This window comes from Heptranchias perlo, chromosome 30 (assembly GCF_035084215.1).
Source record: "Heptranchias perlo isolate sHepPer1 chromosome 30, sHepPer1.hap1, whole genome shotgun sequence".
Classification (NCBI taxonomy): domain Eukaryota; kingdom Metazoa; phylum Chordata; class Chondrichthyes; order Hexanchiformes; family Hexanchidae; genus Heptranchias; species Heptranchias perlo.
This window is the reverse complement of record NC_090354.1, coordinates 1,489,920-1,502,390: the sequence shown is the minus strand read 5'-3', so window position 1 is coordinate 1,502,390 and position 12,471 is coordinate 1,489,920. Positions and strand designations below refer to the sequence as shown.

Here is a 12,471-nt window from a genome sequence, read left to right as displayed (position 1 = left end):
TGGTCAGCCCATTTCCAGGCGATTCTCCTGCCATCCAAACCTGAATTCCTGAAACGAGTCGAGCTTGGCTCCATCATTTGGAAATTAACATTGAACCCGAGTTCGTCGGGACATTTAAGTGGCAATTAGATAAACTTATGAAGAGGAAAAATATTTAAAAGGTTCAAGGGAAAAATGCAGGAAAATGGGATTCGCTCTGTACGGAGCTAGTACCAGCAAAAGGGTGATGGGATGAATGGCCTCCTTCTGCATTGGCATTTTTATGATGAAAAATAAATGTTTCAATTAGTTTAACAAAGCTGTAAAACTGTTTAAATTGGTTAAGCCTTCAGTTAAATAATAGCAGAGGAATTCCATACCAATGATTCCCATTAATGTCAAGATTCCAAGGGGCACAACCTGGGTCCCAATGACAGACATTAGACGTGGCGCTCTCTGACTCTCACTCCTAAAACCCCCAAAGCTTTACCTTTCACATTGTAAGTCCCATCCCTCCGCCTCCCTTCTGTATTCATACTGCTGCTTAAATCAATTAACCAAAACTGGAAATGAAAATTACTGAAGGCAAACAATACAAGAACACAGAATACAAATCACAACCACTTTCCCCATTCTCCAAAAAAACTCATTTCAGTCAATTTCTCCCCTTTAAAGAAGTTTGTTCTACTTTTATTTTGCATCGCAACATCCTCATCTCCCCCACCCTCATCTCCATCTCCCCCACCCTCCCATCTCACCCAAATCCATCTCCCCCACCCTCCCAATCCCATCTCCCCCAAATCCATCCCCCACCCTCCCATCTCCCCCAAATCCATCTCCCCCACCCTCCCATCTCCCCCAAATCCATCTCCCCCACCTCCCATCTCCCCAAATCCATCTCCCCCACCCTCCCATCTCACCCAAATCCATCTCACCCACCCTCCCAATCCCATCTCACCCACCCTCCCAATCCCATCTCACCCACCCTCCCATCTCCCCCAAATCCATCTCCCCCACCCTCCCAATCCCATCTCACCCACCCTCCCATCTCCCCCAAATCCATCTCACCCACCCTCCCAATCCCATCTCACCCACCCTCCCAATCCCATCTCACCCACCCTCCCATCTCACCCAAATCCATCTCCCCCACCCTCCAATCCCATCTCCCCCACCCTCCCAATCCCATCTCCCCAAATCCATCTCCCCACCCTCCCAATCCCATCTCACCCAAATCCATCTCCCCCACCCTCCCAATCCCATCTCCCCCAAATCCATCTCCCCCACCCTCCCAATCCCATCTCCCCCAAATCCATCTCCCCCACCCTCCCAATCCCATCTCCCCAAATCCATCTCCTAACCTCCCAATCCCATCTCCCCCAAATCCATCTCACCCACCCTCCAATCCCATCTCCCCAAATCCATCTCCCCCACCCTCCCAATCCCATCTCACCCAAATCCATCTCCCCCACCCTCCCAATCCCATCTCCCCAAATCCATCTCCCCACCCTCCCAATCCCATCTCCCCCAAATCCATCTCCCCCACCCTCCCAATCCCATCTCACCCAAATCCATCTCCCCCACCCTCCCAATCCCATCTCCCCCAAATCCATCTCCCCCACCCTCCCAATCCCATCTCCCCCAAATCCATCTCCCCCACCCTCCCAATCCCATCTCCCCCAAATCCATCTCCCCACCCTCCCAATCCCATCTCCCCCAAATCCATCTCACCCACCCTCCCAATCCCATCTCCCCCAAATCCATCTCCCCACCCTCCCAATCCCATCTCACCCAGCTCCATCTCCTCCAACCTCCCATCTCCCCCTCACCCAAACCCATCTCACCCACCCTCATCTTCCCATCTCCCCAACACCCCCACCCTCTCAATCCTGTCTCACCCAACTTCATCTCCCACCACCCCCATACCCATCTCCCCCAACCCTCCCAATCCAACCTCCCCCACCCTCCATCTCCCCCACCCTCCCCACCCTCCATCTCCCCCCCCCCCCTCCCCTCCTACCTGTCCGGGGCAGGGTGACCTGCAGCAGCTCGATCTCGGACGGTTCCATGCAGATTCCCTGGCCGTGCATGAGCGAGTGGAGCGGCCGCTCGCAGCCCCGGCGGGGGAAGCAGCGGAGCCCGGAGCCGCAGCGGGCGGTGTAAACCCCGCACAGGCGGCCCTTGGGCAGAGCGCAGGTCCCGCAGCAGCCGCAGCCCGGCTCCCGCACCAGCTCCTCGCAGCCCAGCGGCACCTTGCAGCGGGCTCGCTTCTCCTCGGAGCAGGGCGGGCAGCGGATCGCCTCCTCGGGCACCGACAGCTCGGCCGCGGCCAGCAGAGCCCAGCAGCCGGCCAGCAGCAGCGGGAGCCGGGGCGGCAGCATCGGGATCGGGGGCTGGGGCTGGGGCTGGGGGCGGACAGGGGAACGGAACCGAGCCGGCGGCCGGGGCTGCAGCAGCTCTGGCCGGGGGAGGAGCGGAGTGTGGAGCCGGGCGGCCCCGAGCCGGAGCTTTATAGCGGGGCGAGGGACCCGCCTCCGCCCCGGATACTGGAGCTCAGGCACGGGGAGGGACAGGAGAGGGCAAACCAACCCCCCTCCCCACACACACACTCACCGAGAGGGAGGGGAGGGGACACATCACAGCCCCAGGGGGGTGGGGGAATATCAGAGACCCAGGGGGTGTGGACACATCACAGCCCCAGGGGTGAGGACACATCACAGCCCGAGGGGGTGGGGGAACATCAGAGACCCAGGGGGTGGGGGAATATCAAAGACCCAGGGGGTGGAGACACATCACAGCCCCAGGGGTGAGGACACATCACAGCCCGAGGGGGTGGGGGAACATCAGAGACCCAGGGGGTGGGGACACATCACAGCCCCAGGGGTGAGGACACATCACAGCCCCAGGGGGTGGGGGAACATCACAGCCCCAGGGGGTGGGGACACATCACAGCCCCAGGGGGTGGGGGAACATCAGAAACCCAGGGGGTGGGGACACATCACAGCCCCAGGGGTGAGGACACATCACAGCCCCAGGGGGTGGGGGAACATCACAGCCCCAGGGGGTGGGGACACATCACAGCCCCAGGGGGTGGGAACACATCAGAAACCCAGGGGGTGGGGACACAACACAGCCCCAGGGGGTGGGGACACATCAGAAACCCAGGGGGTGGGGACACATCACAGCCCCAGGGGTGAGGACACATCACAGCCCCAGGGGGTGGGGGAACATCACAGCCCCAGGGGGTGGGGACACATCACAGCCCCAAGGGGTGGGGGAATATCAGAGACCCAGGGGGTGGGGACACATCACAGCCCCAGGGGGTGGGGACACATCATAGACCCAGGGGGTGGGGACACGTCACAGCCCCAGGGGGTGGGGGAAGATCACAGCCCCAGGGGTGAGGACACATCACAGCCCCAGGGGGTGGGGGAATATCAGAGACCCAGGGGTGGGGGAATATCACAGCCCCAGGGGGTGGGGACACATCAGAAACCCAGGGGGTGGGGGAATATCAAAGACCCAGGGGGTGGGGGAATATCAGAGTCCCAGGGGTGGGGACACATCAGAGACCCAGGGGGTGGAGACACATCAGAGACCCAGGGGGTGGGGGAACATCACAGCCCCAGGGGGTGGGGGCACTGGCTCCCACAACCAACTAGACTCTTGTAGCTAAAGAAAACACCAGCAAACAGCCCAGGGGTCCCGAGACCCTGTGGGGTGGGGGTGACGCTCAGGCTCCTTCGCCAGTAATCAGCAGATCAAACACCCCCCTGGGCACCGCTCCCCTTCTCTGTGGTCTCCCTGGGGAGACTCTCCCTGCCCCGAACGGGATGCACGAGTAAACTTGCTATTAAGACTATTCTTCTCTGACCTGCGTCTCTCCCGCCCTCTCATCCCAGTCTCAGGTTTATCTGCATTATGGTCATCGCTCCTCTGAATTTCCTCTCCTCTCCGTCCTAAGCTTCTAACTTTCCTGTCCAGCACACGTCTGGTGCCTCCAGTGTTTAAATCAGAGGGTCAACTGCAACCACGGGGGGGGGGGGGGGGAGTGGCGAGGGTGGGGGGCGGCGAGGGGAGGGGGCGAAGGGGGGGCGAGGGGAGGGGCGAAAGGGGGGGCGAGGGGAGGGGGCGAAGGGGGGGTGAGGGGAGGGGGGCGAAGGGGGGGTGAGGGGAGGGGGCGAAGGGGGGGCGAGGGGAGGGGGCGAATGGGGGGGCGAAGGGAGGGGGCGAAGGGGGGGCGAGGGGAGGGGGGCAAAGGGGGGTGAGGGGAGGGGGCGAAGGGGGGGCATGGGGAGGGGGCGAAGGGGGGCGTGGGGAGGTGAAGGGGGGGAGGGGGGGCGAAGGGGGGGTGAGGGGAGGCGAAGGGGGGGCGAGGGGAGGGGGCGAGGGAGGCGAAGTGGGGGGCCAAGGGGGGGGTGAGGGGGGGGGCGAGGGGAGGGAGCTTAGGGGAGGGGGGAGCGGTGAGGGGGGGAGGCGAAGGGGGGGGCGAGGGGAGGGGGGCGAAGGGGGTGAAATTCAACTTGGGCGGGAACGCAAAACAGGCGACAGCGAATCAGCCGCCAGATATTCAGCCCCTGCCCGATTTTTCTTTCCATTGATGTGATTGGAGAGGAACGTCAGGCGGGTGTATAACTGGCAGCCGATTGGCTGTCGCCCGTTCTGTGCTCCCTCCGAAGTTGAATTTCATCCCCCTCCCTGGACTTCACTCCTTCCAGTGACCTACAGGCCCACGGACCAAGTGCTGGAAAGTGGGATTGGGCTGGGCAGCTCATTGTCAGCCACGGGCACAATGGGCCGAATGGCCTCCTTCTGTGCCGTAAATGTTCTATGATTCGATGAGAATGCAGGGGCACCGAATGTACCTGCAAAACTCATCATGCCGTCTCCTACAGACTAAGGCAACTAATCGTGTTTATTTACTCCTAAAAATATCAAAGACATTTTTAGAATATTACAAGTACGATGCAGGTTGCATTTTTCCAATTGCGCGTTTTTGGTGTAAAGATTCACACCAGAGCACATATATCAGGAAATGCAGTTAAAATGAATGGACGGAACATCATTGGCTTCCAGTGCGAGATTTCCAATACGCAGATAGAAACATAGAAATTTACGGCACAGAAGGAGGCCATTCAGCCCATCGTGTCTGTGCTGTGCGCATCCCACAGGCAAGACTGCGCACAGAATCAGAACAATTGCCCTTATGTGAACAACAAGCAAGAAAAGTTTGTGACACGTCGATTACCCTTTGCAAGAACTTGCTCAGTTTGAAAGTAATTGTCTCCGATTTGGAGATAAAATGGAGAATTCAGTCAGTCCCACTTTCTCATGAAATATTTTAGTACAATGTATCTCACCATAGCCCTCAAGAAGCAAATCCAAAAAGAATTTTCATTTCAATCAATTGTCAGAATTTTGGAAGAACTGCCGAGGTGCTTAAAACTCTAGTTTTTTTAACCTCTTAAATCTTTTGAAGTCAGATTTTCAAACGAATTTAGCATTTATATTCATACATACAACTGACAGTGCAATATATTAAGGAATAGATTGAGAATGGACCTTGACAGGATTCTTATCAAATAGAGCAGGAGAACATACATTTCTCTATAAAGATCCACTCAATTGCCATTTCCAGGTTAATGGGCTCGTTAGCCAAGCGTAACAGATTACAGGAATCTTTTGGTATTTACATCAATGCAGCCATCAGAAATTTAAATCAGCAAATTGATCTAATCTAGGATCAGAGACTCCTTCAGTGCTTTAATTAAATACGAAAAGGTGATTCACAATGTGAGATAGTTGATGTCAACAGGACATCCAACGAGGCTGCTATAAATATCCCCCGAGCCAGAAAAGGGGAAAGTCAGTCAGGACTTTCTCTCTGCTAAGACTCACTTATCAATGGACAAGGTTGTACAAAAAATATCGACTTGTTTAAGCCTTAAGTGAAACCGTTAAAAAGCACATTGTACGTATTGGGAGTGATGTCGGCCCCCTTGGAATGGGGCAAGGGTCAATGATTCAGGGGCAAGGGAGAGAAATGAAGAGAGTTGGAGAGAGACATTCACCTGGAAATGGCACTGAGCACTTTGACGGAGCAGAGTTTGATGTGTTTGTGTGGAATTCCTTTATCTGTTTATCAGTGGCGGCGACCCACTTAAAATTGTAAATAAAATTGGAATTTGACCCAAATGTGTTCAGCGATCGTGTGATAACGGGGTCGATTTTAACCCCCCCCAAACCCCAAACCCCAGCCCAGCGAGAATGGTGCATGGGGGAGGAGTTAAGATCAGGCCCAGAGAAACCTGATGGGAGGCGGCAGAGCTGCCAGAAAAGGCCGGGAGAAATAGGATTTCTTTATTCCTCGTAGGAGCAGGAAGGAATCCTCAGACTCCCTCTCCCACCCCAACACTGGCATCTGTTTGGGCCCTCTCCCCTCTCCACCCAGCAGGTACTTTCCCCCAGGGCCCGTTCCCTGAGATCCCCGGCAGTAGCCAGCTCCCGTCTCAATTCCCGTTCCCCACCCCCCCGCCGGCCTTGATGCCCTTCCCGCTGGTTTCTAGTGGGACACCGACCTCAATTATTCAAACCTGGCCCTTGAGTTAAAATCAGTCGGGGCTTCACTTCCTTGATAACTGCCCGGAGACCCCTCAGATTCAGGCCTCCAACAGGTGGGGTCGCCAACCCTCCAGGACTGCCTGGAGTCTTCAGGAACTAAAGATTAATCTCCTGGACACTGCTGGGAGCACAAACCCCGGAGAAAAATCATCGGGGCATTAAAAAAATTGTATTTCTTTTTTCATTTTCTTTGAACACTTTTGTTTACTGGTTATAAAATTATTGGAGACGGGGCGGGGGGGGAGGCGGAAGGTCATGTGATGAAACCTCCAGGAATACGTCCAACCAGAGTTGGCAACCCCACCCACACACTCTATAGCCCCCTCCCCCCTCCCCCGCTTAAAATCAGGAGCAACATCAGGCCGTGTATTTTAAAGGTACTTGGAATTAATGGACAATGTGCTCAATGAGAAACACTGGTTGAGTTTATTAACCTCACTGCGCTCCACTGATAATTCTCACTGGCTGCACACGTTATAGACGATTCGCTGTCACCTTTGTGGAATGTTGGGGCAGTTCGACCGAGCAGCAGCTGGAGACAGTTAGAGAAGATTGTTAGAGTCATTAAATGCAACTCCCCTGAAAGTATCAGAGACTTCTCGACTTTTATTGCCGATCAGTTCCCAAACTGGAAGATAAAGCAGAGCTAACGGAAACTGGAATCCGCTCGCTGTGTTAAAAACCACCTGCGGCGCCTAGAACCAGTTCAAATACCCAACGTTTTTCCTGAACACAGCCAGGGAGAGAAGTGAATAAAATGTGCGTTTTGGTCAGAGTTAGGCCGGCCGACCTCTGCACACTGGGCTGGGCCAAGAAGCAACAGGAAGGAGGGAAACAGCCTGCAGCAACTGTGGCCTGAACACAGGCCCAGCTCAGAGCTCCCAGGGCAGCCTCTCCAGGAGCATTTATTCATTTCTCTTCCCAGCTTTAAAGAGAGAAAAAAAAACATAGTTTCTCCCCTTTCTTGGTCTCCCCACAGCCAGGAATCGTTCCCAGCTGAGCAGGGGAGAAAGGGCCTTTAACCACCTATGATGCAGACTGTTCGTAGTCTAATACTTGCTGCACCGTGATGTAACGGCTCTCCTGTCCTCCGTTACCATAAAACCCAGGTCAACAGTCACCTCTGTGGAAAAGTCTACTTTTACATTTATTGTTTTTGGTTAACAATAATTAAAGCTCAGCTTTAATCAGTGTATAAATCGTTCTGGTGTTTCACACACTGAATCCATCGCAGACTGAATCCATCGCACACACTGAATCCATCACACACTGAATCCATCACACACTGAATCCATCGCAGACTGAATCCATCACACACTGAATCCACCACACACTGAATCCATCGCACACACTGAATCCATCGCACACTGAATCCACCACACACTGAATCCATCGCACACTGAATCCACCACACACTGAATCCATCACACACACTGAATCCATCACACACTGAATCCACCGCACACACTGAATCCACCGCAAACTGAATCCATCACACACTGAATCCATCGCACACTGAATCCACCGCACACTGAATCCATCACACACTGAATCCATCACACACTGAATCCATCGCACACACTGAATCCACCACACACTGAATCCACCACACACTGAATCCATCGCACACACTGAATCCATCACACACTGAATCCATCACACACTGAATCCATCGCACACACTGAATCCATCACACACTGAATCCACCACACACTGAATCCACCACACACTGAATCCATCGCACACTGAATCCATTGCACACTGAATCCATCACACACTGAATCCATCACACACTGAATCCATCACACACACTGAATCCACCGCACACTGAATCCACCACACACTGAATCCATCACACACTGAATCCATCACACACTGAATCCACCACACACTGAATCCATCACACACTGAATCCATCGCACACTGAATCCATCGCACACACTGAATCCATCACACACTGAATCCACCACACACTGAATCCATCGCACACACTGAATCCACCACACACTGAATCCACCACACACTGAATCCATCACACACTGAATCCATCGCACACACTGAATCCATCACACACTGAATCCACCACACACTGAATCCATCGCACACACTGAATCCATCACACACTGAATCCACCACACACACTGAATCCATCGCACACTGAATCCATCGCACACACTGAATCCATCGCACACACTGAATCCATCGCAGACTGAATCCACCACACACTGAATCCATCGCACACACTGAATCCACCACACACTGAATCCATCACACACTGAATCCACCACACACTGAATCCATCGCACACACTGAATCCACCACACACTGAATCCATCACACACTGAATCCACCACACACTGAATCCATCGCACACACTGAATCCACCACACACTGAATCCATCACACACTGAATCCACCACACACTGAATCCATCGCACACACTGAATCCACCACACACTGAATCCATCGCACACTGAATCCACCACACACTGAATCCATCGCACACACTGAATCCATCACACACTGAATCCATCACACACTGAATCCACCACACACTGAATCCATCGCACACACTGAATCCATCACACACTGAATCCATCACACACTGAATCCACCACACACTGAATCCATCGCACACACTGAATCCATCACACACTGAATCCATCACACACTGAATCCATCGCACACACTGAATCCATCACACACTGAATCCACCACACACTGAATCCATCACACACTGAATCCATCACACACTGAATCCATCGCACACACTGAATCCATCGCACACTGAATCCATCGCACACACTGAATCCATCACACACTGAATCCACCACACACTGAATCCATCGCACACACTGAATCCATCACACACTGAATCCACCACACACTGAATCCATCGCACACACTGAATCCATCACACACTGAATCCACCACACACTGAATCCATCACACACTGAATCCATCACACACTGAATCCATCGCACACACTGAATCCATCGCACACACTGAATCCATCACACACTGAATCGACCACACACTGAATCCATCACACACTGAATCCATCACACACTGAATCCATCGCACACACTGAATCCACCACACACTGAATCCATCGCACACACTGAATCCACCACACACTGAATCCACCACACACTGAATCCATCACACACTGAATCCATCGCAGACTGAATCCACCACACACTGAATCCATCACACACTGAATCCATCGCAGACTGAATCCACCACACACTGAATCCACCACACACTGAATCCATCGCACACACTGAATCCATCACACACTGAATCCATCACACACTGAATCCACCACACACTGAATCCACCACACACTGAATCCATCACACACTGAATCCATCGCAGACTGAATCCACCACACACTGAATCCATCACACACTGAATCCATCGCAGACTGAATCCACCACACACTGAATCCATCACACACTGAATCCATCACACACTGAATCCATCGCACACACTGAATCCATCGCACACTGAATCCATCGCAGACTGAATCCATCACACACTGAATCCACCACACACTGAATCCACCACACACTGAATCCATCACACACTGAATCCATCGCACACTGAATCCATCGCACACACTGAATCCATCACACACTGAATCCACCACACACTGAATCCATCGCACACACTGAATCCACCACACACTGAATCCACCACACACTGAATCCATCACACACTGAATCCATCGCACACACTGAATCCATCACACACTGAATCCACCACACACTGAATCCATCGCACACACTGAATCCACCACACACTGAATCCATCACACACTGAATCCACCACACACACTGAATCCATCGCACACTGAATCCATCGCACACACTGAATCCATCGCACACACTGAATCCATCGCAGACTGAATCCACCACACACTGAATCCATCGCACACACTGAATCCACCACACACTGAATCCATCACACACTGAATCCACCACACACTGAATCCATCGCACACACTGAATCCACCACACACTGAATCCATCACACACTGAATCCACCACACACTGAATCCATCGCACACACTGAATCCATCGCACACACTGAATCCATCGCAGACTGAATCCATCGCACACACTGAATCCACCACACACTGAATCCACCACACACTGAATCCATCACACACTGAATCCATCGCACACACTGAATCCATCACACACTGAATCCATCGCACACACTGAATCCATCGCACACACTGAATCCATCGCAGACTGAATCCATCACACACTGAATCCACCACACACTGAATCCATCGCACACTGAATCCACCACACACTGAATCCATCGCACACACTGAATCCATCACACACTGAATCCATCACACACTGAATCCACCACACACTGAATCCATCGCACACACTGAATCCATCACACACTGAATCCATCACACACTGAATCCACCACACACTGAATCCATCGCACACACTGAATCCATCACACACTGAATCCATCACACACTGAATCCATCACACACTGAATCCATCGCACACACTGAATCCATCGCACACTGAATCCATCGCACACACTGAATCCATCACACACTGAATCCACCACACACTGAATCCACCACACACTGAATCCATCACACACTGAATCCATCGCACACACTGAATCCATCACACACTGAATCCACCACACACTGAATCCATCGCACACACTGAATCCACCACACACTGAATCCATCGCACACACTGAATCCATCACACACTGAATCCACCACACACTGAATCCATCGCACACACTGAATCCATCACACACTGAATCCACCACACACTGAATCCATCACACACTGAATCCATCACACACTGAATCCATCGCACACACTGAATCCATCGCACACACTGAATCCATCACACACTGAATCCACCACACACTGAATCCATCACACACTGAATCCATCACACACTGAATCCATCGCACACACTGAATCCACCACACACTGAATCCATCGCACACACTGAATCCACCACACACTGAATCCACCACACACTGAATCCATCACACACTGAATCCATCGCAGACTGAATCCACCACACACTGAATCCATCACACACTGAATCCATCGCAGACTGAATCCACCACACACTGAATCCACCACACACTGAATCCATCGCACACACTGAATGCATCACACACTGAATCCATCACACACTGAATCCACCACACACTGAATCCACCACACACTGAATCCATCACACACTGAATCCATCGCAGACTGAATCCACCACACACTGAATCCATCACACACTGAATCCATCGCAGACTGAATCCACCACACACTGAATCCATCACACACTGAATCCATCACACACTGAATCCATCGCACACACTGAATCCATCGCACACTGAATCCATCGCAGACTGAATCCATCACACACTGAATCCACCACACACTGAATCCACCACACACTGAATCCATCACACACTGAATCCACCACACACTGAATCCACCACACACTGAATCCATCACACACTGAATCCATCGCACACTGAATCCACCACACACTGAATCCATCACACACTGAATCCATCACACACTGAATCCACCACACACTGAATCCATCGCACACACTGAATCCACCACACACACTGAATCCACCACACACTGAATCCACCACACACTGAATCCATCGCACACACTGAATCCACCACACACTGAATCCATCACACACTGAATCCACCACACACTGAATCCATCGCACACACTGAATCCACCACACACTGAATCCACCACACACTGAATCCACCACACACTGAATCCACCACACACTGAATCCATCGCACACACTGAATCCACCACACACTGAATCCACCACACACTGAATC

The 12,471-nt window shown here is 52.6% G+C and overlaps 1 protein-coding gene across 1 annotated transcript in view; it reads right to left on the bottom strand.

The window, feature by feature from the left end:
- LOC137300221 (insulin-like growth factor-binding protein 4) overlaps positions 1 to 2,408 on the bottom strand; it is a 43,477-nt gene extending 41,069 nt beyond the window's left edge. Inside the window, exon 1 of the mRNA XM_067969319.1 lies at positions 1,997 to 2,408. Within this exon, the coding sequence (XP_067825420.1) occupies positions 1,997 to 2,357 (361 nt within the window). The 5' untranslated portion in view covers positions 2,358 to 2,408. The remainder of the gene's footprint in view (positions 1 to 1,996) is intronic.
- Between the last annotated feature and the right edge of the window lie 10,063 nt (positions 2,409 to 12,471).